Source organism: Canis aureus, chromosome 16 (assembly GCF_053574225.1).
Source record: "Canis aureus isolate CA01 chromosome 16, VMU_Caureus_v.1.0, whole genome shotgun sequence".
NCBI lineage: Eukaryota > Metazoa > Chordata > Mammalia > Carnivora > Canidae > Canis > Canis aureus.
Genome location: NC_135626.1, coordinates 28,399,905 through 28,422,561, shown reverse-complemented (window position 1 = coordinate 28,422,561; position 22,657 = coordinate 28,399,905). Strand labels below are relative to the sequence as shown.

The following is a 22,657-nucleotide window of genomic DNA, read 5'->3' as shown; positions in this document are numbered from 1 at the left end:
CTGGACCTAATTTTAAAGAATACATAGCACCTACGTGGAGATGTTCTAAGTGGAGTGGTAGATCTGATGGACCTAAATTAGGGGAGAGGTCTGAGAAAGCTACACATAGATTTGAGAGTTCCCAGTCCATATTTGGTCACTGAAGCTATGGCAACATAAAAGATCTCCAAGGGAAAGGGGTCCAGTGAGAAGAGAAAAGAATCTAGAACAGAACTCAGAGGAACAACAACACTTAGGATGGGCAGAGGAAGAGGAGGAGCCTGCTAAGTAGACTCAGAAGGAACAGCCAGGGAGGTAGGAAGTAATCAAGGAAGTGCTGTGCCATGAAGCTTAGGGAGGAGGGAGTCCCAAGGAGGGTGTGATCAACAGTGGTAAAGGCAACTGTCTCTACCTGCTTCTGTAGGTATGGATGGCACCAGAGTTTGAGTAAACCAGCCCAAGTTCCAACAAAGGCTGGAAAGGCTAGTTTTGTTATCCTCCTGCTCAGTGCACTTAGGTGGGCTCCTGGTTTCTTTAAGAAAAAGTCCTTGCTCCATAGGATATCCTTTAGCCACCTCCAGAGTTGATCCTAGTTTCTGTCCAGACTGTTTCCTTTTCCAGAATGCTGCGTTCCTACAAGGCCTTACCTCCTATCATTCCCTGCCTTAGCTTATAAGCTTCTCTCTGACTGAAAAATCTTCCTTCCTTCCTTCCTTCCTTCCTTCCTTCCTTCCTTCCTTCCTTCCTTCCTTCCTTCCTTCTTTCTCTTGTCTTTTTTCCCTTCAAATCCTACCATACTTCAAGACTTACCTCAAATGTCAACTCCTCTGTTCCCTGATTCTTCCAGATAGATTGCCCTCCAACCCTGTGTATCCCATTGGGAATTTGCTCACTCTCAATTACAGCCTCCATTGTAGTCTGGCCTGGAGTCAAGTTGGTTGTGTACATGTGTGTACATGTGTGACTAGGCTGTGAGCTTGGAGGTCTGAGGCTGCATCTGGATACTCATCCCCATCCCTCTTCCAGAGAACTTGCTACAAATGTTTAAGGAATGTTGTGGATTTCATGGAATTTTGTCCCTCATAGCCCCCAAGTAATAGTGATCTCTGTCTTCTTTGTCATATCACTACAAGGATATGGGGGTGAGGGAGACACTGAAATAGAGAGACTCCTGATTTAGAGGGAAATAGATAAGGAGCTGAGTTTGAATCCAGATACTTTAAAGAAATAGTCCCAGTCTGAACTTCCACTGACCCAAGCAGCTTGTATAATCTGAGTGCTCGAGAAGCACCACATTAATAGAAAAGCAAAAGAAAAATTAATGCAATAAAAGCTGGTACTTTGAACACAGCTGACAAATCTCTAGCAAGACTAACCAAGAAAAAAGAGAAGACTCACTTACTAAAATCAGGAATGTAAGAAAGGACATTACTACAGATCTTAAATAAAAAAGATTATAAAGAAATATCTTGAATAACTACATGCTATCAGATTAAGATAATCTGATAGACCTAGATAAAATGGACAAATTCTTAGAAAAGAGACAAACTGAAACTACTTCAAGAAAAAGATAATCTGAATAGACCTAAAAGTAGATATCTTTTTTTTTAAAGATTTTATTTATTCATGAGAGACAGACAGAAGCAGAGATATAGGCAGAGGGAGAAGCAGGATCCCGGCAGGGAGCCTGATGCAGCACTCGATCCCAGGACCCCGGGATCATGACCTGAGCCAAAGGCAGATGCTCAACCACTGAGCCACCCAGGTGCTATTGATATTTTTAAAACATCCCACAAAGAAAATTTCAAGACTAACAAATGGCTTTAACTGCATTTTATCAAGTGTTTAAAGAATAATATCCATTCTTCTAACTCTTCCAAAAAATAGTATAGTAGGGAATACTTTCCAAAGGAGTCCAATATTACCTAGATGCCAAAACTAGACAAAGACATCACAAGAAAACTATATATCAATATTGCTTATGGGGGTGCCTGGGTAGCTCAGTCAGTTAAGTGTCTGCCTTTGGCTCAGGTCATGATCCAGGATCCTGGGATCCATTCCCACATCAGGCTCCCTGCTCAGTGGGGAGGTTGCTTCTCCCTCTGCCCCTCCCCCTGGCTCATGCTTTCTCTCTCTCACAAATAAAATATTTTAAAAAATATTGCTTATGATTATAGATGCAAACATCCTCAACAAAATGCTAGTGGAACAAACCTAGCAACATATAAAAAGGATTATATATATCCAAATGGTATTTATTCCAGGAATGCAAGATTGGTTTAATACTTGAAAACCAGTTGTAATGCACCATATTAGTAGAATAAAGGAACAAAACCACATGATCAGCTCAATAGATGCAGAACAAGTATTTGAAGAAGTCCAACACCCTTTCATGACAAAAACATTCAACAAACTAGGAATGAACAGAAGTGAACTTCCTCAACTTGTTTTTTTAAAGATTTTATGAGAGACACAGAGAAGGGGAGACACAGGCAGAGGGACAATCAGGCTCTCCGCAGGGAGCCGGATGCAGGACTCCATTTCAGGACCCTGGAATCACGACCTGAGGACCTGAGCCCAAGACAGACACTAAATCACTGAGCCACCTAGGTGCCCCTGAACTTCCTCAACTTGATAAAGAGCATCTACAAAAACTCCACTTCTAGCATTAAATTTAATGTTGAAAGACTGAAAGCTTTACCCCTAAGATTAGGGGTAAAACAAGAAAAGGATGTCTCTCATCAATTCTATTCAACAGTATGCTGAAGGTTCTAGCAAGGACAATTAGGCAAGAAAACAGAATAAAAGGCACCACAATTAGCCAGGAGGAAGTAAAATTATCTGTTCATATGTGATTTGATCTTGTATAGAGAAAATTCTGAACTATTAGAGATTAATGAATGGGGTCAGCAAGGTTGCAGAAGACAAAATATAATATACAAAAATCAATTATATTTCTATATACTAGCAATGAACAATCTGAATATGAAATAAAACAATTCAATTTACAATAATATTTTCATTATTTTATTTTATTTTTTTTACAATAATATTTTTAAAAGAATGAAATACTTAGGAATATATTTACCAAAAGAAAGATATGTATGCTGAAAGATATGTAGACTGAAAATTATAACACATTATTAGAAGAAATTAAAGAAGACCTAAATAAATGGAAAGAAATCCCATGTTTGTGGATCAGAACATGTTAATATTATCTTAATTATCTTAATGTTGTTAAGATAACAATAAAAATACAGCTAGCTTTAAAATTTTTTTTTAATTTAAATTCAATTTAGTTACTTGTGCTCTCTCCCTTTAAAATAAATAAAATTTTTATAAAAATATAAAAACACGAATTCAAAGGGATATATTCACCCCAATGTTTACAGCAGTATTATTAACTATAGCCAAATTATGGAAGCAGGCCATGTGTCCATCGATAGATGAATGGATAAACAATATATGTTTATACAATGGAATGTTGTTCAGCCATAAGGAGGAGTGAAATCTTGCCATTTGCAATGACATGGAATGAGCTAGAGAGTATAATGCAGAGTGAAATAAGTCAGAGAAGGACAGGTACCATATGATTTCACTCATATGTGGAATTTAAGAAACAAAAAATTGAGCAAAGGGAAAAAAGAGAGACAGACCAAGAAATAGACTCTTCACTATAGAGAATAAACTTGTAACCAGTGGGGAGGTGGGGCAGGCGGATGGGTGAAATAGGTGATGGGGATTAAGGAGCACACTATGATGAGCACTTGGTGATAGATGGAAGTGTTGAACTACTATATTGTACACCTGAAACTAATGTAATACTGTATGCTAACTACATTGGAATTAAAAGAAAATAGAATATGTTAAATGTTAAGAAAAATAAATTCAGTTTAGTTAATATATTGTGTATTATTAGTTTCAGGGGTAGAATTCAGTGATTCATCAGTTGCATATAACACCCAGTGCTCAGCGGGGGCCTGGTGGCTCAGTGGGTTAAGCATCTGCCTTTGCATCAGGTCTTGATCCTGGGGTCCTGGGATGGAGCCCTGAGTTGGGCTCTCTGCTCAGTAGGGAGCCTGGCACCACTTCTTCTCCCTCTGCCTGCCACACTGCCTACTTGTACATTCTTTCTCTGTCAAGTAAAATCTTAAAAAACAAAAAACAACCCAGTACTCATGACATCAAGTGCCCTTCTTAATGCCCATCACCCAATTACCCTATCCCCCCACCCCTCTCCCCTCTAGCAACACTGTTTGTTTCCTACAGTTAAAAATCTCTTGTGGTTTTGTCTCCCTCTCTGTTTTCATCTTATTTTATTTTCCCTTCCCTTCCCCTATGTTCATCTGTTTTGTTTCTTAAATTCCATATATGAGTGAAATCATATGGTATTTGTCTTTCTCCGACTGACTTATTTCACTTATATAATACCCTCTAGTTCCATCCATGTTACAATTGGCAAGATTTCATTCTTTTGATGGCTGAGTAATATTCCATTGTATGCATATACCGTACTTTCTTTATCCATTCATCTGTTGATGGACATCTGGGCTCTTTCCATATTTTGGCTATTGTAGACATTGCTGCTATAAACTTTGGGGTACACGTGCCCCTTCAAATCACTATTTTTATCCTTTGGATAAATACCTAGTAGTGCAATTGCTGGATTGTAGGGTAGTTCTATTTTTAACTTTTTGAGGAAACTCCATACTGTTTTCCAGAGTGGCTGTACCAGTTTGCATTCCCACCAACAGTGTAAGAGGTTTCCCCTTTCTCCACATCCTTGCCACCATCTGTTGTTTCCTGAGTTGTTAATTTTAGCCATTCTGACTGGTGGGAGATTTGGCTCATTGTGGTTCTGATTTGTATTTCGCTGATGCTGAGTGATGTTGAGCATTTTTTTATGTGCCTGTTAGCCATTTGTATGTCTTCTTTGGAGAAATGTCTGTTCATGTCTTCAGCTTGTTTCTTGACTGGATTTTTTCTGTTTTTTTGGGGTGTTGAGTTTGATAAGTTCTTTATAGATTTTGGATAGTAGTCCTTTATCTGATATGTCGTTTATGAATATCTTCTCACATTTCATACGTTACTTCTTAGTTTGTTGATTGTTTGCTTTGCTGTGCAAATGGCTAAATGCTTTTTATTCTGATTAAGTCCTAATAGTTCAGTTTTGGTTTTGTTTCCCTTGCCTTTGGAGATATGTCTAGCAAGAAGTTGCTATGGCCAAGGTCAAAGAGGTTGCTGCCTGTGTTCTCTAGGATTTTATGGTTTCCTGTCTCACATTTAGGTCTTTCACCATTTTGAATTTATTTTCCTGTATGTGTAAAAAAGTGGTCATTTCATTCTTATGCATGGGGCTGTCCAGTTTTCCCAACACTATTTGTTGAAGAGATTGTCTTTTTTACACTGGATATTCTTTTCTGCTTTGTTGAAGATTAGTTGACCATAGAGCTGAAGGTCCATTTCTGGGTTCTCTATTCTGTTCCATTGATCTATGTGTCTGTTTTTGTGGCAGTTCTATACTGCCTTGATGATTACAACCTTGCAATACAGCTTGAAGTCCAGAATTGTGATGTTTCTAGCTTTGTTTCTCTTTCTTTTTTTTTAAGGTTTTATTTATTTATTTGAGAGAGACAGAGATAACAACAGAGATAGTAAGAGGGAGCACAAGTAGGAGGAGAGGGAGAAGCAGGATCCCTACTGAGCAGGGAGCCTGATGTGGGGCTAAATCCCAGGACCCTGGGATCATGACCTGAGCTGAAGGCAGATGCTTAACCGACTGAGTCACCTAGGCTCTTTTCTTTTCAACATTACTTTGGCTATTCAGGATCTTTTCAGGTTCCATACCTTTTTTTTTTCTTTAAGATTTTATTTATTTGAGAGAGAATAAGAATGCACAAATAGAGGGAGGGTCAAAGGGGGAGGGTAAGGGACTCTGCTGAGTATGGAGCCCATCAAAGGGCTTGACCCCAGAACTCTGAGTTTATGATCATGGCCTGAGACACTTAACTGACTGAGCCACCCAGGTGCCCCACAGCTGGCTTTTTTTTGTACAGAAATTGGGAAGCTGGTCCTAAAAGTCATATGGAAACACAAGGGACTCAGATAGACAAAGAATCTTGAAAAAATAGAGCAAATTTGGAGGACTCACACTTCCAGATTTCATAACTTATTAAGCTATAGTAATGATGACAGTGTTGTACTGGCATAAGGATAGACAGATCAATGGAATAGAATTGGCAGTTCAAGAAGAAACTTATATTTATGGTGATCTTTCATAAGAGTGTCAAGACAATTTAGAGGTGAAAGAATAGTTTTTTCAAATAAAGATGTGGGACAATTGGATATTCAAAGCAAAACAATGAAGTTAAGACCCACCTCACACCACACACAAAAATTAACTCAAAAATGTTCATTTAGAAAGAGCTAAAACTCTTGGAAGAAAACAAGTAAACTTTTGTGATCTTGGGCTAGGCAATGATTTCTTGGAATGACATCAAAAGCACAAGGGATAAAAATTTTGACAAGTTGGTCTTCATCAAAATTAAAAACTGTTGGGACGCCTGGGTGGCTCAGCAGTTGAGCGTCTGCCTTCGGCCCAGGGCGTGGTCCTGGAGTCTCAGGACTGAGTCTCGCATTGGGCTCCCTTTGTGGAGCCTGCTTCTCCCTCTGCCTGTGTTTCTGCCCCTTTCTCTCTTTGTGTCTCATGAATAAATAGGTAAAACCTCTAAAAAAATTAAAAACTGTTGGGCTTCAAAGGTCACCATTAAGAAAATGAAAATACAATCCATAGAATGGGAGAAAATGTTTGTAAGCCATATCTCTGGTGAGGGCCTAGTATCTAGAGAATATAAAGGACTCTTACAACTCAATAATAAAAAGATGACCTAATTTAAAAATGGAGAAAGGATATGAACAGACATTTCTCCAAAGGAAAGATACACACTGCCAATTACATGAAAAGATGCCCAAGGTCATTAACCACCGAGGAAACACAAATAAAAGCTACAGTCGGGTATAGTTTCATACCTACTAGGATGGCTGTAATATAAAAGACAATAACAGGTGTTGGTGAGAATGTGGAGAAGTTGCAACCCTCATATGCTTAGGAATGTAAAATGATGTAGCTTTTTGGAAAATAGTCTGACTGCTCCTCCAAAGGTTGAGCATAGAGTTATTACAAAACCCAGTAATTCCACACTCGGGTGTATATCCAAGGGAACTGAAGGCATATATCTACACAGAAACTTGTGTATAAATACTTATAGAGGTATTATCCATAACAGCTAAAAAAGTGGAAATAACTCAATGCCCCTCCACTGATGAATGGATGAACAAAATGTGGTATGATTATATGGTGGCATATTAACCAGCCATAAAAAGAAATGAAGTACAGATTCGTGCTATAACATGGATGAATCTGGAAAACAGTATACTAATTGAACTAAGATAGTCACAGAAGACCATATGTTCTATGACTCAATTTATAGAAAATGTCCACAATAGGCAGATCTATAGAAATGGAAAGTAGATTAGTAGAAACTGGAAGGGAAAATGGATGAGTGACTTTTTAAAAAAAATTATTTATTTATTCATGAGAGACACAGAGAGAGAGAGGCAGAGACATAGGCAGAAGGAGCAGCAGGCTCCATGCAGGGAGCCCGACACGGGACTCGATCCCCGGACTCCAGGATCACGCCCTGAGCCAAAGGTGGCACTAAACCGCTGAGCCACCTGGGCTGCCCAGAGGAGTGACTTTCAATGAGTACAGAGTTTCTTTTTGGAGTGGTGAACATATTCTAAAGTTAGATAGTGGTGATGGTTGCACAGGTTTGTGAAAGTGAAAAACCAGTGAATCATGCACTTTGGAAAGGTGAGTTTTATGGTATGTGAATTGAACTGTATCTCAATAAAGAGGCTATATATGTAAAAAACAGAACTAACTTAATACATTACAATGTAAGGTGTACCTCCGTTTCCTAATGAGATTTTTTTTTCATGTTTTTATCAACTGGAATATACTGTGATATGCCTAACAAGGCAAAGTTTTCCTTCGAAATTGTTCTCAGAGAGGAGGGCAAAGTTGTACAGACCTCATTTTTTAGGACCCCACTCACCATCCCCCATCTCACTCTGTGGGACTGAGGGTGAGAGAGCTTAGTGTTTGTTTTTATGACAGTGGGGACAAGGATCTCCCTCATAAATAATCTCGCCTCCCACTCTGGAGGCTCTCCAAGAGTAGACATCTGTGTTTCTGCCTGCCCAGCACCCACTCTCTTGCTTCTTGTAACTTCATGTAGGTTTCCCTTCTGTCAGATATTCCCCTTTTGATCTTAGAAGGTCTCTCAGGCTGCCTTTCACTTCCATGGCCAAAAAGTGGGCCTGAGACCCAATGTGTCCAATGAGATGCCCTTGTTCGGGAATTTGAATTGACAGTTGGGTGACTTAAGGAAAATGCCAGTGATTTGTGCCATTGGGATGCTCTGAGGAAACCATTTCATGGTTCCTGCTCCCTGGAGTCTCGGGTTGGGGGTGATGGTGGCTCTGTTGGCCCTGTTTTTTTCTTCAGGTGTTACCTGCACACAAGAACCTTAGCTTGATCTTTTGGACAAGTACCGACAAATTCCATATTATTGTCTTGGTTCTCCCATGGCAGGGGCAGGGTTCCTCAGGATTGTGCAGATAACAAAGGAGAGGAGGACTCCTGAATTAGGAGGAGTCATGATCTGGAAACCGCTTTGGAACATCTTTTCTTCAGTTCTTTCTTGATGACCACTTGCTTTCATGTTTTAATTGAAGCTCAAACATTCATTGAATCTTAACTATGTCAAGGCACTTTGAGAGGATACACAGCTGAACAGAATGATATCCCAGCTGTGTTGAGTGACGGGAGGGTAGAGAAATGCTCTCCGAATTCTAAGTGGATCAGAGAGAAGGATCAGAAAAGAGGTATTTAAGCTTGGCTACATGTAGAGAAATTTCTCTGACCCACAGGTAAGATATACTTTGTGATAGGGTATTGGAATCAGAAAATCATAGATTTAGGGGCTGACAGACCTTATAGATTATTCAGTCCTACGTTTTCTAGATAAAGAAATCTAGATTCTAAGGAACGAAATTATTTGACTAGGGCCAAATTGGTTCAGGAATTCTCTGACTCCCAGACCAGTGCTCATCTCACTAGTTGTCAGCACATTGTTGACCATGGCTGGTTCCTCCAGTTTTCAGGAGACTTGGGAAGTAGGAAAGGTGATAATTAGGGTGTGCTAAGTAGTTGCCTAGGGAAGTATATTTTATGAGGCCACTCAAGAAATCAGTGAGGAATTAGGGCAGATTCCACTAGTTCTTATCACATTACTTTCTTCCTTAGGTTCCCCCCCCCCCCCCCCGGGGACTTGGCAGAGGGGACTGGCACTAGGGTTTACACTGTACTAAGTGTCAGGGTATATGTATGTAACTACCCTTCTCCATCCTTCTGGAGTCTTTGAAGCAAGTCAACAGCTGAAGGGCTTAGTGAAATGACTTTTGTCAATGCCATCCTCTCTTTCTTCTGGGTGACCCAGTCACCTGGGGTAGAGAGTCTTTGACTGTCTACCTGTAAGGGTCAGGATATCAGCCAACTACCCAGCAGGGAGTATAAGGAGAAAAATCCATCCAAGAGTCAGGCCTGGGTGTTCCCCAGCATGGACTATGATTTACCTCAGCCAGCAACTTGCTCTGAGTGGGAAGGCCCCAGTGTAAATAGCATGTGTTGCCAGTTCTAGTAAAAGAGAAGAGCCCTAATGTGGTTCTTTGGATGGAGGAAGGGATGGAGTGTCTTTTGAACCCATAGTTTTCCGCCGTGTAGTAGTTTCATTCACATTCATGGTTGTTATCACCATGTAGGCTCTGATGGTCCCTTAAGTCCTGACCTCTCCACTGTGGGAATCCCACAGGTCCTACCCTAATCAGCATAATTAATTTAACTAATACTTACAAAGAACTTCCCGTGTTCTAAGAACTATGCTAGGTTCTACAGCCCACATATAAATAAGATGTAACCTCTGCCTGCAAGGAACTACAGACAAACTTAAGCCTTACAAGTTTAATAGAATGTGGTTAGTGATAAACACCTGAGATTTCCAAGGCATTAGCCAGTAAAGAAAACCACAAGCCTCACAGGCAAGGGAACCACATGAACAAAGGTGTGGAATCTGGGTGTGGGGGAAATTCGTAGGCAGTAGCCCACATTACTAGAGCACAAAGAGGGAGCTGGGAAGTGTGGAGAGATAAGGAGGAGGTGGGGGGATGTAGAGGGTGAGATGGGGGAGGGAAGTTATGGGAAAGAGCAGTTTTTGTATTGTTTTGTTTTGTTTTTCTGAGTAGGGAGGAGGGAAGTGCCTGGGAGATTTGCATTTTAGATGGATCAGTTCAGTGTGGGTTGGGGAGGAGGTACTGGGATTGCCGGCAGGGAACCAACTAGAAGAGATTGAGTTCCCCATGCAGGGTATTCATAGTGAAGGGGAATGGGGGCTGTAGAAATAACTAAGAGCTGAGTGATGATAGACACATGGTGGGCAAGAGGGTTCGCAGGTTCCTGACTTGGTCCCTGGGTGGATAATGGGGCCACGAACCAAGGTAAGAAACACAGGGAAGGGAAACAAGTCTGGAAAAGAAATGATGATGGCTAACCTTTATTAATCACATTTATGGATGAGGCATCATGCCAAAAGGTTTTTTTTTATGCTGCGTTTTTAATGCATTTTCTCATAACTATGAAATAGATATTATTCTTGATTTATAGATGAGGAAAATGAAATTTTGAGATGATGAATAGCTTGACCAGTTCTGCACAGCTGGTAGAGAGGTGACAAGAGCTTTGAATCCAGACATTCTGGCTCCAGGGCTAGTGCTTCTAATGACCAGACTTTATATGTGTGTATGGGAAGAGTTGGAGAAGCCTGTGGAATACTCACAGTAGAGAGGTCTGAGATTTAGGGGGGCCACCAGGACCGAATTATGGTAAAAAACCATGAACGTGAATAAAAGTAAAGTTGAACAGTGACCAAAGCACAATGCCCTGGAGAACTGTTAGGTTAAAGAAGGAGGCAGAGGGTATGGGGCCCACCGATAAGACAAGAACGAAAGTCCTTTCTGATTTATAAATCTTAAGACATAATTCTGCCATCTGGGCAACAACAGATAACTGGGCAATCATGAATTTGTAGTGGCATCAAATAAAAAGGTCCACCAAGTTAAGCCGGCATGTTAATTACTACTGTTACTAACATTGCATGGTAATTAAACAATAAGCATTTCATGTAAATAGCAGTAATTAGTATAGCACACGTTTCTCAAACTGTATCCTATGGAATAGTAGTTCCCTGAGATGTTAATAAATGTTTGGATAAAAAAAGGCTTTGGGGTGCCTGGGTGGCTCAGTGGGTTAAGCATCTGCCTTGGGTCAGGTCATGATCCCAGAGTTCTGGGATGGAGTCCTGCATTGGACTCCCTGCTCAGCTGGAAGCCTGCTTCTCTCTCTCCCTCTGTCCCTCCCCTTGATTGTGCTCTCATTCACTCTCTCTCAAATAAATGAAATCTTAAAAAAGGGGAGGGAACTTCAGAGCCAGATACGTTTACGAAATGCTGGTATAATTCAGATAGAGAGCCAAACCCCTGGTCTACACTTTTTTTCTTTTCTCTGTTAGAAGGCAGGATAGTGGAATGGCTTAGAGAATAGGTCCTGGGAACAGACAGCCTGGGGCTAAATCCTGCTCCGACAAAAACTGGGTAATCTTGAGCGTGTTACTGAACTTCTCTAAGAGGTAGTTTCCAAATCTGTACAGGAAGATGGTAATACACATTCGCTGCAATTGTTCCAGATTTAAATGCAACAATACATCTAAAACATTTAGACGGGAGCCTGACACAGAGGACTTTATAAATATGAATTATTATCTATAAACCATACTATTAGTAAATCTTCCCAATATCCCAGAGCCGATTTATACGTCGGCAGTATGGCCTTGGAAGGGCCACCACTAGTTCAGTCACTTTTATGCACACTTGAAGAAAGTATGCATCTTATGGGTGAGCACTGGCCTGTACCAGGGCACACAACTTAGCAAGTAGTGTGCAGGCTTTATTTTAGCCCCTGGTTGCTCTTTGGGCTGGATGTCATTGTATAGTGAACAACCTGCACAACCATACATGGCAGTTCTGACCTTCAGGCCATAGAAGGGGCTGGAAGCTAATGACCATTGGAGAAAGAGGGTACGACTTCTCTTCCCAGTAGTCCATGAAATCAGCTCTCCACAAGCCTTGAGGTGATAGAGCGACCTCCTTCCTGCCCTCCGTCTCTGCCCACAAGTGCCCCACCCCCCATTCATTCACACTGTGGCTGACATCAGAATACCCTAAGTGTGAAGGGATACATCAGGCCTTGCCTATTTCTCTGAAATGCCCGCTGAGGCTGGGAAAGGACAGAGCTGTGGAAAGCTGAAGTAGGAGGGCATGATTTTCCAGGCTTCCCCTGACACATAATGAATATTAAATTATGGGTACCACCGCCAGGGCAAGTCCGACTTCCTGACCAAGGTTTGGGCCAGTAAGGGGAAACCGATGAGAAGGGGAGCTTCTTAATCCTCACTGTTGTGGCCCAATTGCATGGCTCCCTATAAAGATTCTCACCACCCCTTTAGGTAGACACTTCACTTCCTTTGTGAAACCGAAGGGAAGAAAAAAAGGCAGACATTTCCTGTTCTCTGGAGGTGGGTGGGGTAGAGTGGAGGCCGGCACTCGCCTGCGTGCACAGGCATCACACACACTCCCACAGAGAGCCTCCTGGGCCACCGCGGGGGCCGCTGCCTCCAAGCACCACTTTTCAGCCTCGAACCCAGGACCAGGCCTGCCCTCTCTGTGCTTTGGTTCTCTCCTCGGTAAGGTGAGGACTACGGACGGGCTGAGCTTTCAGGCTCCCCACAGCTCTGCCCGACTCTGGTTCGCACCTCTCCGGGGTTCCAGGCACTCCCCCTCCGGTCTTGACCGGCCAGAAAGGGCTCTCTGCCGCCTCTACCCCAGGAGCCTGCGTGCCAACGACCAACCTCCCCTCTCCCAACTGTGCCTTGGGTCTGCCTCCATCTTGCTCCTGGTGATAAATAGCAGCGGGGGCTCCAGCTGGGGGTTGAGGTCCTGTGGCCTTGAGACTCGGAACAAAGGCAGAGCTGCGTGGGGAAGGGACTTCTCCCGAACGTAAGGGGAGGGGAGCCCTGGGGCTGTTTGTGCCTTTACCTCTCCGCAGCGGGCCGGGCCGTTCCTTCCTACGGATCTGGGGGGAGGGAGGGGGTCCTGTCTTTTCCTCTGAGGCTGATGACTTCACCTCCCTCCCCTCCCTCCTCCTCAGGTTAGGATCTCTACCCCTTCCCCATCTGTCCCCTGGGTCCTTAATCTCCATCCCTCTCTCTCCGTTTATTCTTCTAGGGATTGGGGTCTTTAACCCCCTCCCTCTCTTGAAGCCTCGCCTCTTTATTCCTTTTTAGGCCTGGCCTCCTAGCCCGAGGTGGCGGGGTCTGCATTCTTCGTCTCCTTTCTCTCCTTAAGGCCACAGCTCCCTCCCCCCACCCTTTTCAGCTCCCCCCTCCCTCCGCCCCGAGGCATTGTGGGAGGAAACAAGATGTGGGGCGAGAGCGGCGCGGGGAGAAGCCCGCAGTGCGGGGCCGGGCGGGCGCAGCCAATGGGGAGCGCGGACGGCAGCGCGCGCGGCGGGGGGGCGGGGGCGGGGCGCTATTTCAGGGGGGGCCGCGCGTCGGCCGTGCTCAGCGGCAGAGCGGAGCGGAGCTGCGAGGCGCCAGCGAGGAGCAGGCGGGCGGGCCGGCGGGCGCGAGGCGGAGCGCGGGCGGCCGGGGAAGCTCGAAGGGCGGACGGCAGCGGCAAGCCATCGGCCCGGGGCTGCGGGAGCCGGAGACCGCGGCGGCGGCGGCTGCTGCTGCAGGAGAAGCCGAGGGGACACCGCCCCTGCCCGCGCCCTGCCTCAGGCCATCGCTGCTCCCCCGGGGCCCCGCGCGGACTAGTCTCCGTGAAGGTGAGCGGTGGGTGGGGGCGTCCCCGGGGCGGCGGCCCGCGCCGATCGCGTGCGGCGCCACGCGCGGGGCCCAGCCCCGGGGCCCGGAGCGGGGCTGGCTTCTGAGTGACGCCCCTCGGGGCCCCTCCTTCCTGGGGCTGCGCCACCCTGTGCCCTCGCGACCCCCGGGCGCGGCCGGAGGCCCCGGGCTGCGGAGGTGCGGCTCCCCGCCCCCTCCCGCCCCGGGAGTCTCCTTGCGCTGCGTGGAGGCCTCCTCTGGTGTTTGGGGCCGAGGGAGAGGGGGTGGAGAGGGCTCGGGCGTGACGCGGCGCCTCCTGCCGCCGCCACCCTCTGGGGCGTCCTTCCTGCAGCGAGGACGCCCAGTCACTCCGGCGCTGCTCCAGGCCAGGCGGGGGAGGGCGGCTGACCGGCCGGAGCGGAGGTGGGGGGAGGATGCTTTCTCATGCCCCCAGGTGCCGTTCTTTGGGGGCCGCAGCTCTCTCTGGAGGTTGGCATGGTGGAGGGATAAGCCCCCTTGGAGATCTCAAGGGAGGAAATACCAGCGTTTGTGTGTGTATTGGGGGCTGGGGAGGATGGTCCAGGTCTCTGAGGCTTGGCCTTTTCTGTCCCCAAATCCGGGATCAGGGAAGGAAGGGGAACTGTCCTGGAGTGCCCTCTTGGCTTTTCCAAGGAGCCCCTGCCTTTTAATTGAGGCAGCTGGCCTGGGGCCCTCTGGTCATCCTTCTCTTTGGAGGCCCAGGTCCTTTTTTTTCTCAGGAGGGAGGGGGTAGACCGGGCACCTCCCTATCTCTTTCTCGCTGGCACCTTGGACAGGGCAGATTGGGGCTAGGCCTCACTTCTCGGACGCCTGGGGGGCCTGGGGTAAAGAATCGTAGCATTGTAGTCACAAGACCAGCGTTATGTAACCGCAGGCGCTCTCCTAGTAGAGAGTAAGGTGGCTTTTAATTACTGTGACAAAGTTGTTCCCTTGGACTTCGGGGATAAGGCAATGGAGCAGGTGAGCTTGCTGGGAAAACCGATGCCAATTTCAGCTTTAACTTCACTCTCTAACCAGGCCCCACCCCCACCCTTGCGTTTGTAAACAGTGCCCCCTTCTGAGTGGTAACCTGGAATAGGCCACCAGGTGACACTAGTTTTCGTCAAATATAGAGTTTTATAATCAGAACATTGCTTGCTGATTATATATCTGCTCAAACTCATTGAAGTTGCCTCATTTATCTTACTTCAACTTGACATTGATTCTTAAAATGAAGATGTTGCTTTGCCCAAGGTCATGTAGCTAGTGAGGCCTTGAACAACAAGGTTCTCCTGACCTTTCTTCAGCACCAGGTGGTGCTCACATACTCCTTGAAGCCCTGACTTTTCCTTTCAGGGTTGTGAGGTCAGAGGATGCTGAAATAGAACCAGCCCTGCTTAGTTTGAGGTGCCTTGGGTGTGGTCAAGGGCTGTGTGGCTAGCAGCTGGCACGTATGCTTTCTTTGCATCTGGTGCAGGCTAAAGGAGTAATCATGAGTTCTGCTTTCCTTTTCGGTTCACTCAGCCCACAGGCTAGTGTGGACTCAAGAGATCAGAGTGGCCTGGGATGATACCGGGAATCTCTCCTTAAGCAGGCAGGCCTTCGTGCAGCCTTAATATCAGACAGGACTGGAATGATGACATCTGCCCCCTGGGCTGGGTGACAGAGTCTTTGGGGGGGGGGGGAGTGTGTGGGGGATCTGTGTGATGGGACTGTGATCAAGGACAGAAGATTGGTTTTTGTAGCTCGTCTTCTCTGTTCTTGCAAAGCACTTGGAAGCTATAGAGTGCTCAGCAGGTTCTGACCAGCCTTCTTGGGATTCCTGTCATCCCAGGTATGGATGGACCATGCAAGATCTTCCCCAGAATTCTATTTACTGTAGGATGAATGCCGTGGCTTAGATAGCTGGGATATGAAACAGGGCTCTTAAAATAGTAATTCCTCACCTTTTGTTATCTCTGTCACCATTGGACATTGATAACCTTTTTCTGTGCAAGGCCAGATAGTAAATATTTTAGGCTTTATGGGCCATGCATTCTCTTGCAACTACTCAACTCTGCCATTGTAGCCTGTTCCTATAAAACTTTATTTTGCAGAAACAGGTGGAGGGCTGAATCTGGCCAGCAGACTCCAGTGTAGACTGTCCTTGTTTGCAGATGTTCTCATATAACCTTAATTAATCTTATAACAAACAACCCCTGATAGAGAGCTAGCCTTGTTGCTAAAATGGAAGTAATGAATGCAGTAAGGCTGAGTGTCTTGTCCAAGACTGCGAGAGTTCATAGTCAGGACCAGAAGTCAGGCCTCCTGATTCCTAGTCCATCTTCTTTCCACTGTGATACCAATGATGCAATAATGGTCATTAAATCAAGGGCTTATTGTCTTCAGGTGTTAATGTCACCTGCTTTGCCCTCAGTAGGGCAAAGTCTCCATTTTAAGATGATGGTATAAAAGCACAAAGGTTAAGTAACTTGCCCAAAGGCACAACTAGTAGGTGATGTATTGTAATATTTTGGCAATTGGTGCTATTCAAAATATCAGAAATAGATAAATTTAGAGTTGGAAAAACCTCATAAATGATAAAAGAAAGTTGATGGCTCTTTATGTCTTTTTTCCCCCATCCATCTTGTATTTCCCAGATTTGGGGACCAGGTCTCAGCTAAAAGCTTAAAACCTCCCCCTTCTAATAATGCCTCATGTCTGTGTTTTCTACTGCCCTCACGTTCTGTTTTCAGCTCTCCCACTGAGGCTCCACACTCAGCTGTTAATGTTCATTTCTTAGAGCACTGGGGGTGTCAGCTTCACCTCTCTGCTTCTTCTGCAGTGTCACGATGTCTGACCGGAAGGCAGTGATCAAGAACGCAGACATGTCTGAGGACATGCAACAGGATGCCGTTGACTGCGCCACGCAGGCTATGGAGAAGTACAACATAGAGAAGGACATTGCTGCTTATATCAAGAAGGTGCACCAAGAGAGCTGTGGCTTTTGGTCAGGGGTGGGGATGGGCATCTGAGCTGTGCCCTCAGGGAGGCCTAAACTGGGAATTTAGGAAAGCGGGTATATCCCATGCAAACAAAAGCCAGGAGCTTGCAAAGCAGACAAATTAGGGAGTGATTCTTGCCAAAGCATTCATCTTAGTAGTTCTTATTAGGAACTCAGTTCAGGTGTGCTTGTATGTATATATGTTTACAGATAATTATGTGACTCTAAGGCATTGGGGAGAGAAGTTTAGGAACAAATATAACTGGCTCAATTCAGAGCTATTCAAAATGTAGATCAGGGATATTTGAACAGATAATACAAGATTATATACAAACTTTTCAGGGAACTGCATCATTTAAAGTGGGATATCCCCATTATAACCCTTATCATGCAGGAGGTTTCCTTTTCTTTCTCTTAAAAAAAAAAAAAAAAGACTCTTGCATCATCTCCTCCCAACCTTCTTAAGAAAAGGGTAGGCTGGAATATATAATTTGCTTAAAATGGATGAGCAATATTGGGGTAATAGGTTTAATCCCTGAAAAATTCCTGAGTGAATGGGTGAATGAATATGGTTTACACAGTGAGGAAGCAGCTGAGCTAGAAATGGGAAGTGGTACCCAGGGCCTCTGATTCCCAGTCAAAATTCATGTCTACTAGTGGCATAATTCCAGTCTTTGATGTTTTTAGCTCTATCCCAAAGGGAGGCCTAAATGTTAGTGGTATTATGGTCCATAGAGGTGGTAGGGCATCCTTAAGTTTTACAGACTTCTGTTTTCCTACTTAGGCAGGGTGGGATGAGAAAAGGAAACTCTGTGGAGTCCTGAGAGACTTTCTGAATAAGGAGCCAGTGGGTGCAGAGCCCGTAAGGATGCTGGGGGTGCCGGCTCCTTCCTAATTGATGGCCTTATCTGTCCTGTACACGGAGAGTATTTGGAATCATGGACTCTCCGAAGAATCTTTAGATTGTATCTGGTCAAGCTTCTTTGTTTTGCTGATGGGGAAAATGAGACCCAGGGAAGTGACTGTGGCCCTTCTATATTTTACAGAATCTTGAGAGTCAACATTAAGGCTGGATTTGGTGACCCATCCCCTTTCCACTGCTCCCTAATACTTCTTGGAGTTCCTTGGTGTAGGGTCTGTGAGGAGACCAAACAAGTTGTATGTTGAGCACCTGGGGGACAGTCCCAGGGTTGGCAGCTTTGCTGGGTCCATTGTGGAGGGCTGTTGCATGGCAGGGTGCATCTGCTGAGCCATCTGTTTCCTGCTGCATCCATGGAGTGACAGGGAACTGCCTGTCTGATTAAGTCACAAGGATTTCCTAGGTTGCTTTGATGCTGAACTTGTGCTCCTGAGAGAAGTGAGGGAATTACCCTGATCTCATGGCTGATGTCCTTGTTCTGCTTCTTACAGCCCACACAGTGCCTGGCACACAGGAGTGCCTTTAATGTTGACTTACAAAGAACTGTTTCCTGGTACTCCTGACATTTGGCTCCAGTGTCTTGGCTTTGGCATTTGAAAATGCGGGTTTAGTAATGTGGGAGGCAGCAGGTGGCAAGTCAGGGAGGCTTGATCCTCCTCTGCTTTCCTCATGCTGTGTGACTCTGGAGTGGTCTCTTCTGCCCCTGGCTTCCCCAACTCTTTTGCTAAAGAATCACAGGGTAGGCTGTGGAGTCAGGATAGCTAGGAGGAGGAGGAAGAGAGATGATCAGGGTGTAAAGTGGCAGAGAGAAATAATGGAGCCTTTGCAGTGTTCATTATTAATGAAGGAAGGAGTGTCCTAGCCAGCCTTAACCTGAGCTCCTGAGGTTTGGGGAGCTGAGGCCATGGGCTAGAGGGGGAGGGGGAGTAATAACTAAATTAATCAGATTCCTATTCTGATTTCTCATCTTCCAGCTGTCCTAATCACCTTTCTTCTCTCCCTTTTGTTCTTGTTTTAGGAATTTGACAAGAAATACAACCCTACCTGGCATTGTATCGTGGGCCGAAATTTTGGCAGCTATGTTACACATGAGACAAAGCACTTCATCTATTTTTACTTGGGTCAAGTTGCAATCCTCCTCTTCAAGTCAGGCTAGGTGGCCACAGTGAAGGTGTCAGTGGCGGCGGCAGCGATGGCAGGCGGCGTTGCTGGGACTGTTTTGCACTGGGGCCAGCATCAGGATGTCCTCTCCAATGGCTGTGCTACTGCATGGACTGTATACTCGATTTCATGTGTATGTCGCAGTAAACAAAACCAAACTTCTTTCTGTTTAGTTGCCTGGGGAAGAAGGCTGCTTTATGTTTATTTTTCAAGACTTTAAAATTTTTTTCTTTGGTTGTATTGCACTAGGAAATCTCTCCCATCCCTCCCTCTTCTCTTTCTCTCCCTACATATAATAAAAAGCCCTCAACGAAGCCTGAAAGACGGGAGGGCTAGGGGAGAGAAATCAGTTTCTGGAGGCGGAACTCAAACTGTGCAGCTGCCTCCTCCTGGTGGTGGGTGCTGCTTTGGGAGGTCCAGGGAGGCTCCAGGGGACAGCATAAGGGTTGGCAAGGAGAGAGGGATAGGAAGGAGGGTGGGGGATTGATCTAGTACCAGGGAGAATATTCCACTGAACTGTGATTCCACGGCTTGGGGCAGAGGGTAGGGTGGGGTGGGGAGTGGATTCTTTAAGGGGCCCTGAGACGTGTTTGTCTGTGGTGTGTGGGAGTGGGGAGCAGACTTGTCTTGCTGTCTTTGTCAGAAGAGTTTCTAAGTAAGGGCTGTGTCTTTGTGGATTACCTTCTTTTATTCTTCCTGCCAGAGCTCATGCTAGGAGGATGTTGGGGGTAGGATTAGCTTGATTTTTCTCTATTCATTCTTCTCTCCTTCTGTCTGCTCCCTGCTTAGCCCTCGGTTTTCTCATTCCTCTGGAGTTCTCTTAAAGCAGCCCCTGTTAGTTGGCTGGCAAGGGAATTTCTGGTGACTGTAGTTCCTTAGTTAAGTCTTAGCAATCAAACCAAATCAATGTCTCCCTTGATTCTCCTCTGTATATCTGTGTGTATGTATGTGTGTGTCTTGGTTTGGGGTAGAGGGGAGGGAGGGGCAGGACAGTGTGGAATCTCTAGGGTGTATGCATAGGTAGCCTACACGGTTAGTTCTAATTGGGCCTTTATGTTAAAAACCTCTGGGGGTGTCTGCTTTGGGGGTGAAGACTGGTCAAGCCCCTTAGGCCATCTGGCCCAGATACTACTTGGCCTATGGCTGTCTGCTTCCCAGAAGGCTTTAGGAGAATAGCCCATGAGGAGATGACCATGATGCCATCTGCTCTGGAACTGATTCTCAGTGACTTTGGGGTGACTTTGTGGGGGAAAGTGACTTTGTGGGTGGTTGCAGCCTCTTGTGGGAGGTGGGGATGGAAGTGATAGAGGGCTGCAAGGACCTTTGGGGGAACTTCAGAAGGGATTAGTCTTACAGTGGTGGAGCCCAGGTATCAGGAGATGGAGCAGGGCCCCTAGTGGGAGGAGATTCCAAGGAGAGTGCAGGGGGAAATCTTGTCTGTTGGTCAAACAGGGATGGGGGGGCGGGCGGGGGAGTCATTGCCGACTGAGCTGCTGATTCTTGTAAATCGCATTTAAAACTCATCTGTAGGGTTGGCACTCTGGGAGGGGGGTGGTTGGGATCCAGCTCATTCATTCTTTTCTTTTTTTCCCCTGAGTCCATCCTTGGGGCCTGGGGAGGCAGGAAAATGCCCCCTCCCCAAGCCTTTAGTGTGTGCCGAGCTTTCTCTTTGATGCTGACAGGGGAGGGTGGGTACTGGGATGGTGAATGAGTTCCCTATATCAAACCCTTCAGTGGGCACAAGATTGAGTGCTTGGTTTTAGGTTTTATTTTTTTATGAATGTCCAAATCTGTGTTTCCCCCTGCCTTCCCAGACTTATGTGGCCAGTTGGAAATGTCTGGTTTGTGTTCATCTCTCCCTCGTTTCTGGAGCAGGGGCTCAGACCCCACCACATCTCCTATGCTCTGCATCCATGCCTCTTTTGGACATTAAAGGTCGATTGATGCACTTCTGAGCTGTTTGGGTTTTTTGGGGGAAGGGGGAACAAAAGGATTGCTCTGGTGGCAGTTGGGCCACACATGGGTGGGGGTAGAGTGCATCAAAGGTGAAGTAGAATGAGGGCTGAAGAGTTAAGACCAGACAAAGAGACTGATTGGCCTGAATCAGATCTTAGTTGTAGGGTCTAGTCTAAGGCCCTTTAATTGGAAGGAAAATTAACCAGTAGTACTTACCTACAAGGCTTTCTAGGTCCCTTAATAGAGATGGCCAGGTGAGCCATATTTTGGGTCTTTGGTACAGATGTTGCCTTCCCAGTTTCCAGCCCCAGGTCCAGATGGCAGTTTTCCAACTGCTGCTTAGACCTGAAGGAGCTTAGCTTCTTAGAACCTTTGGCCAAGGAGTTCATAGCCTTCTTACTCCTCCTGTGCTTTCCTGAGACCTGCACACTATATCTGGTAAGTTCTGCTCTAGCTACTTAGAAGTGGAAAAGTGGGGGATTTCTAGAAAGGGGGGAAACAATCTTGGTGGAACACAGGGATTCTCCGACTCCTAGGTTATCCTGGTTGTCCTGCTCTAGGGCTCCTCCCCCCACACACCTAAGGAGATGGGCAGTACTTTTGAGAGTATCTGCCCACCCCTGGTACCAAGCAGTTGTCACAATCGTTGTGGGAGTATCGGAGAGCAGGGGTGCTTTGTACTCCTTTCCATTGCCACTTACTCAAAAACATTTACTGGATTTTTATGTACTTGAGCCTAGGATGCTGTCACAGCAAGACAAGTTCTGAGCTTCCATAGCACATATATTCTAATCAGGTGGTAGAGCAGGCCTACACATAATATGCTCTTTCCAATAGTGATAAATGTACAGTCAAGGAGATAAACTGGGTAATGAGCTATTCAATGTTGGAGGTAGGTACAATGAATTCCTTCAGGTACAAAGTTGGTAGCCTGGATCTTGGAGAAGGTTTTACCTCTGGGGCAGTGGCTCTAGGGACTCTAGACCCCCAATTTCTGTTCCTACCTTCGCTAGTATGAAAAATTGGACAGAGCTAGAGCATTGAGGGATGAGTGAGGCCACTGTCCACATTTTGTCTCTGATGGCACTGATGTCTCTAGTGCCCAAATTCCTCTTCTGCCCTGGTGAGAGAGGCTGTCCAACTGGTGTCTGTGGACACATCCCTTCACAGGTAGGTACACTGCACATCTGGAAGGCTAATCTTTTTTTTTTTTTTTTTTAAGATGTATTCATGAAAGAGTGAGAGACAGAGGCAGACACATAGGCAGAGGGAAAAGCAGGCTCCATGCAGGGAGCCTGATGTGGGACTCGATCCCGGATCCTGAGATCGCAGGATCACGACCTGAACCAAAGACAGGCGCTCAACCGCTGAGCCACCCAGCCGTCCCTGGAAGGCTAATCTTGCAAGGCTTTGTGGGGAGGATGGTTTCTAGAAGGGGCTATGGATGGCAGATGGACATCATAGTACAGAAGAACACAGCCACTGTCAGAATGGGCCAAACAGTGGGATTTTCCATATCCTACCTCTCTTTTATCCTGTTCAGTCTTCTGGGGCCTTTGGCTGAACATAACCAAAAGGCAGATG

The 22,657-nt window shown here is 45.6% G+C and overlaps 1 protein-coding gene and 1 long non-coding RNA gene across 11 annotated transcripts in view; one reads left to right on the top strand and one right to left on the bottom strand.

Annotated features, from left to right (window-relative positions):
• Nucleotides 1-12,364, bottom strand: part of LOC144286289 (uncharacterized) — a 46,782-nt gene extending 34,418 nt beyond the window's left edge. For 5 of the 7 annotated variants that reach the window (XR_013354335.1, XR_013354336.1, XR_013354337.1 and 2 more), the window contains exon 1: nt 12,183-12,340. This is a non-coding gene — a long non-coding RNA (uncharacterized LOC144286289). Of the gene's footprint in view, nt 1-12,182 lie in introns of all 7 variants that reach the window. The other 2 variants (XR_013354334.1, XR_013354333.1) reach the window with 2 other exon arrangements.
• Nucleotides 238-21,072, top strand: DYNLL2 (dynein light chain LC8-type 2). Of its 4 annotated transcripts, none has more exons than XM_077852555.1 (3): nt 238-294; nt 16,879-17,017; nt 18,975-21,072. In XM_077852555.1, the coding sequence occupies exons 2-3, from the start codon at nt 16,886-16,888 to the stop codon at nt 19,110-19,112; spliced, it is 270 nt and encodes an 89-aa protein (XP_077708681.1). In that variant the 5' UTR covers nt 238-294; nt 16,879-16,885; the 3' UTR covers nt 19,113-21,072. The 4 variants fall into 4 exon arrangements, with proteins under 4 accessions (XP_077708681.1, XP_077708680.1, XP_077708679.1 ...); XM_077852554.1 differs by lacking the exon at nt 238-294 and adding an exon at nt 12,746-12,896; XM_077852553.1 differs by lacking the exon at nt 238-294 and adding an exon at nt 12,748-12,901.
• Nucleotides 21,073-22,657: the final 1,585 nt, after the last annotated feature.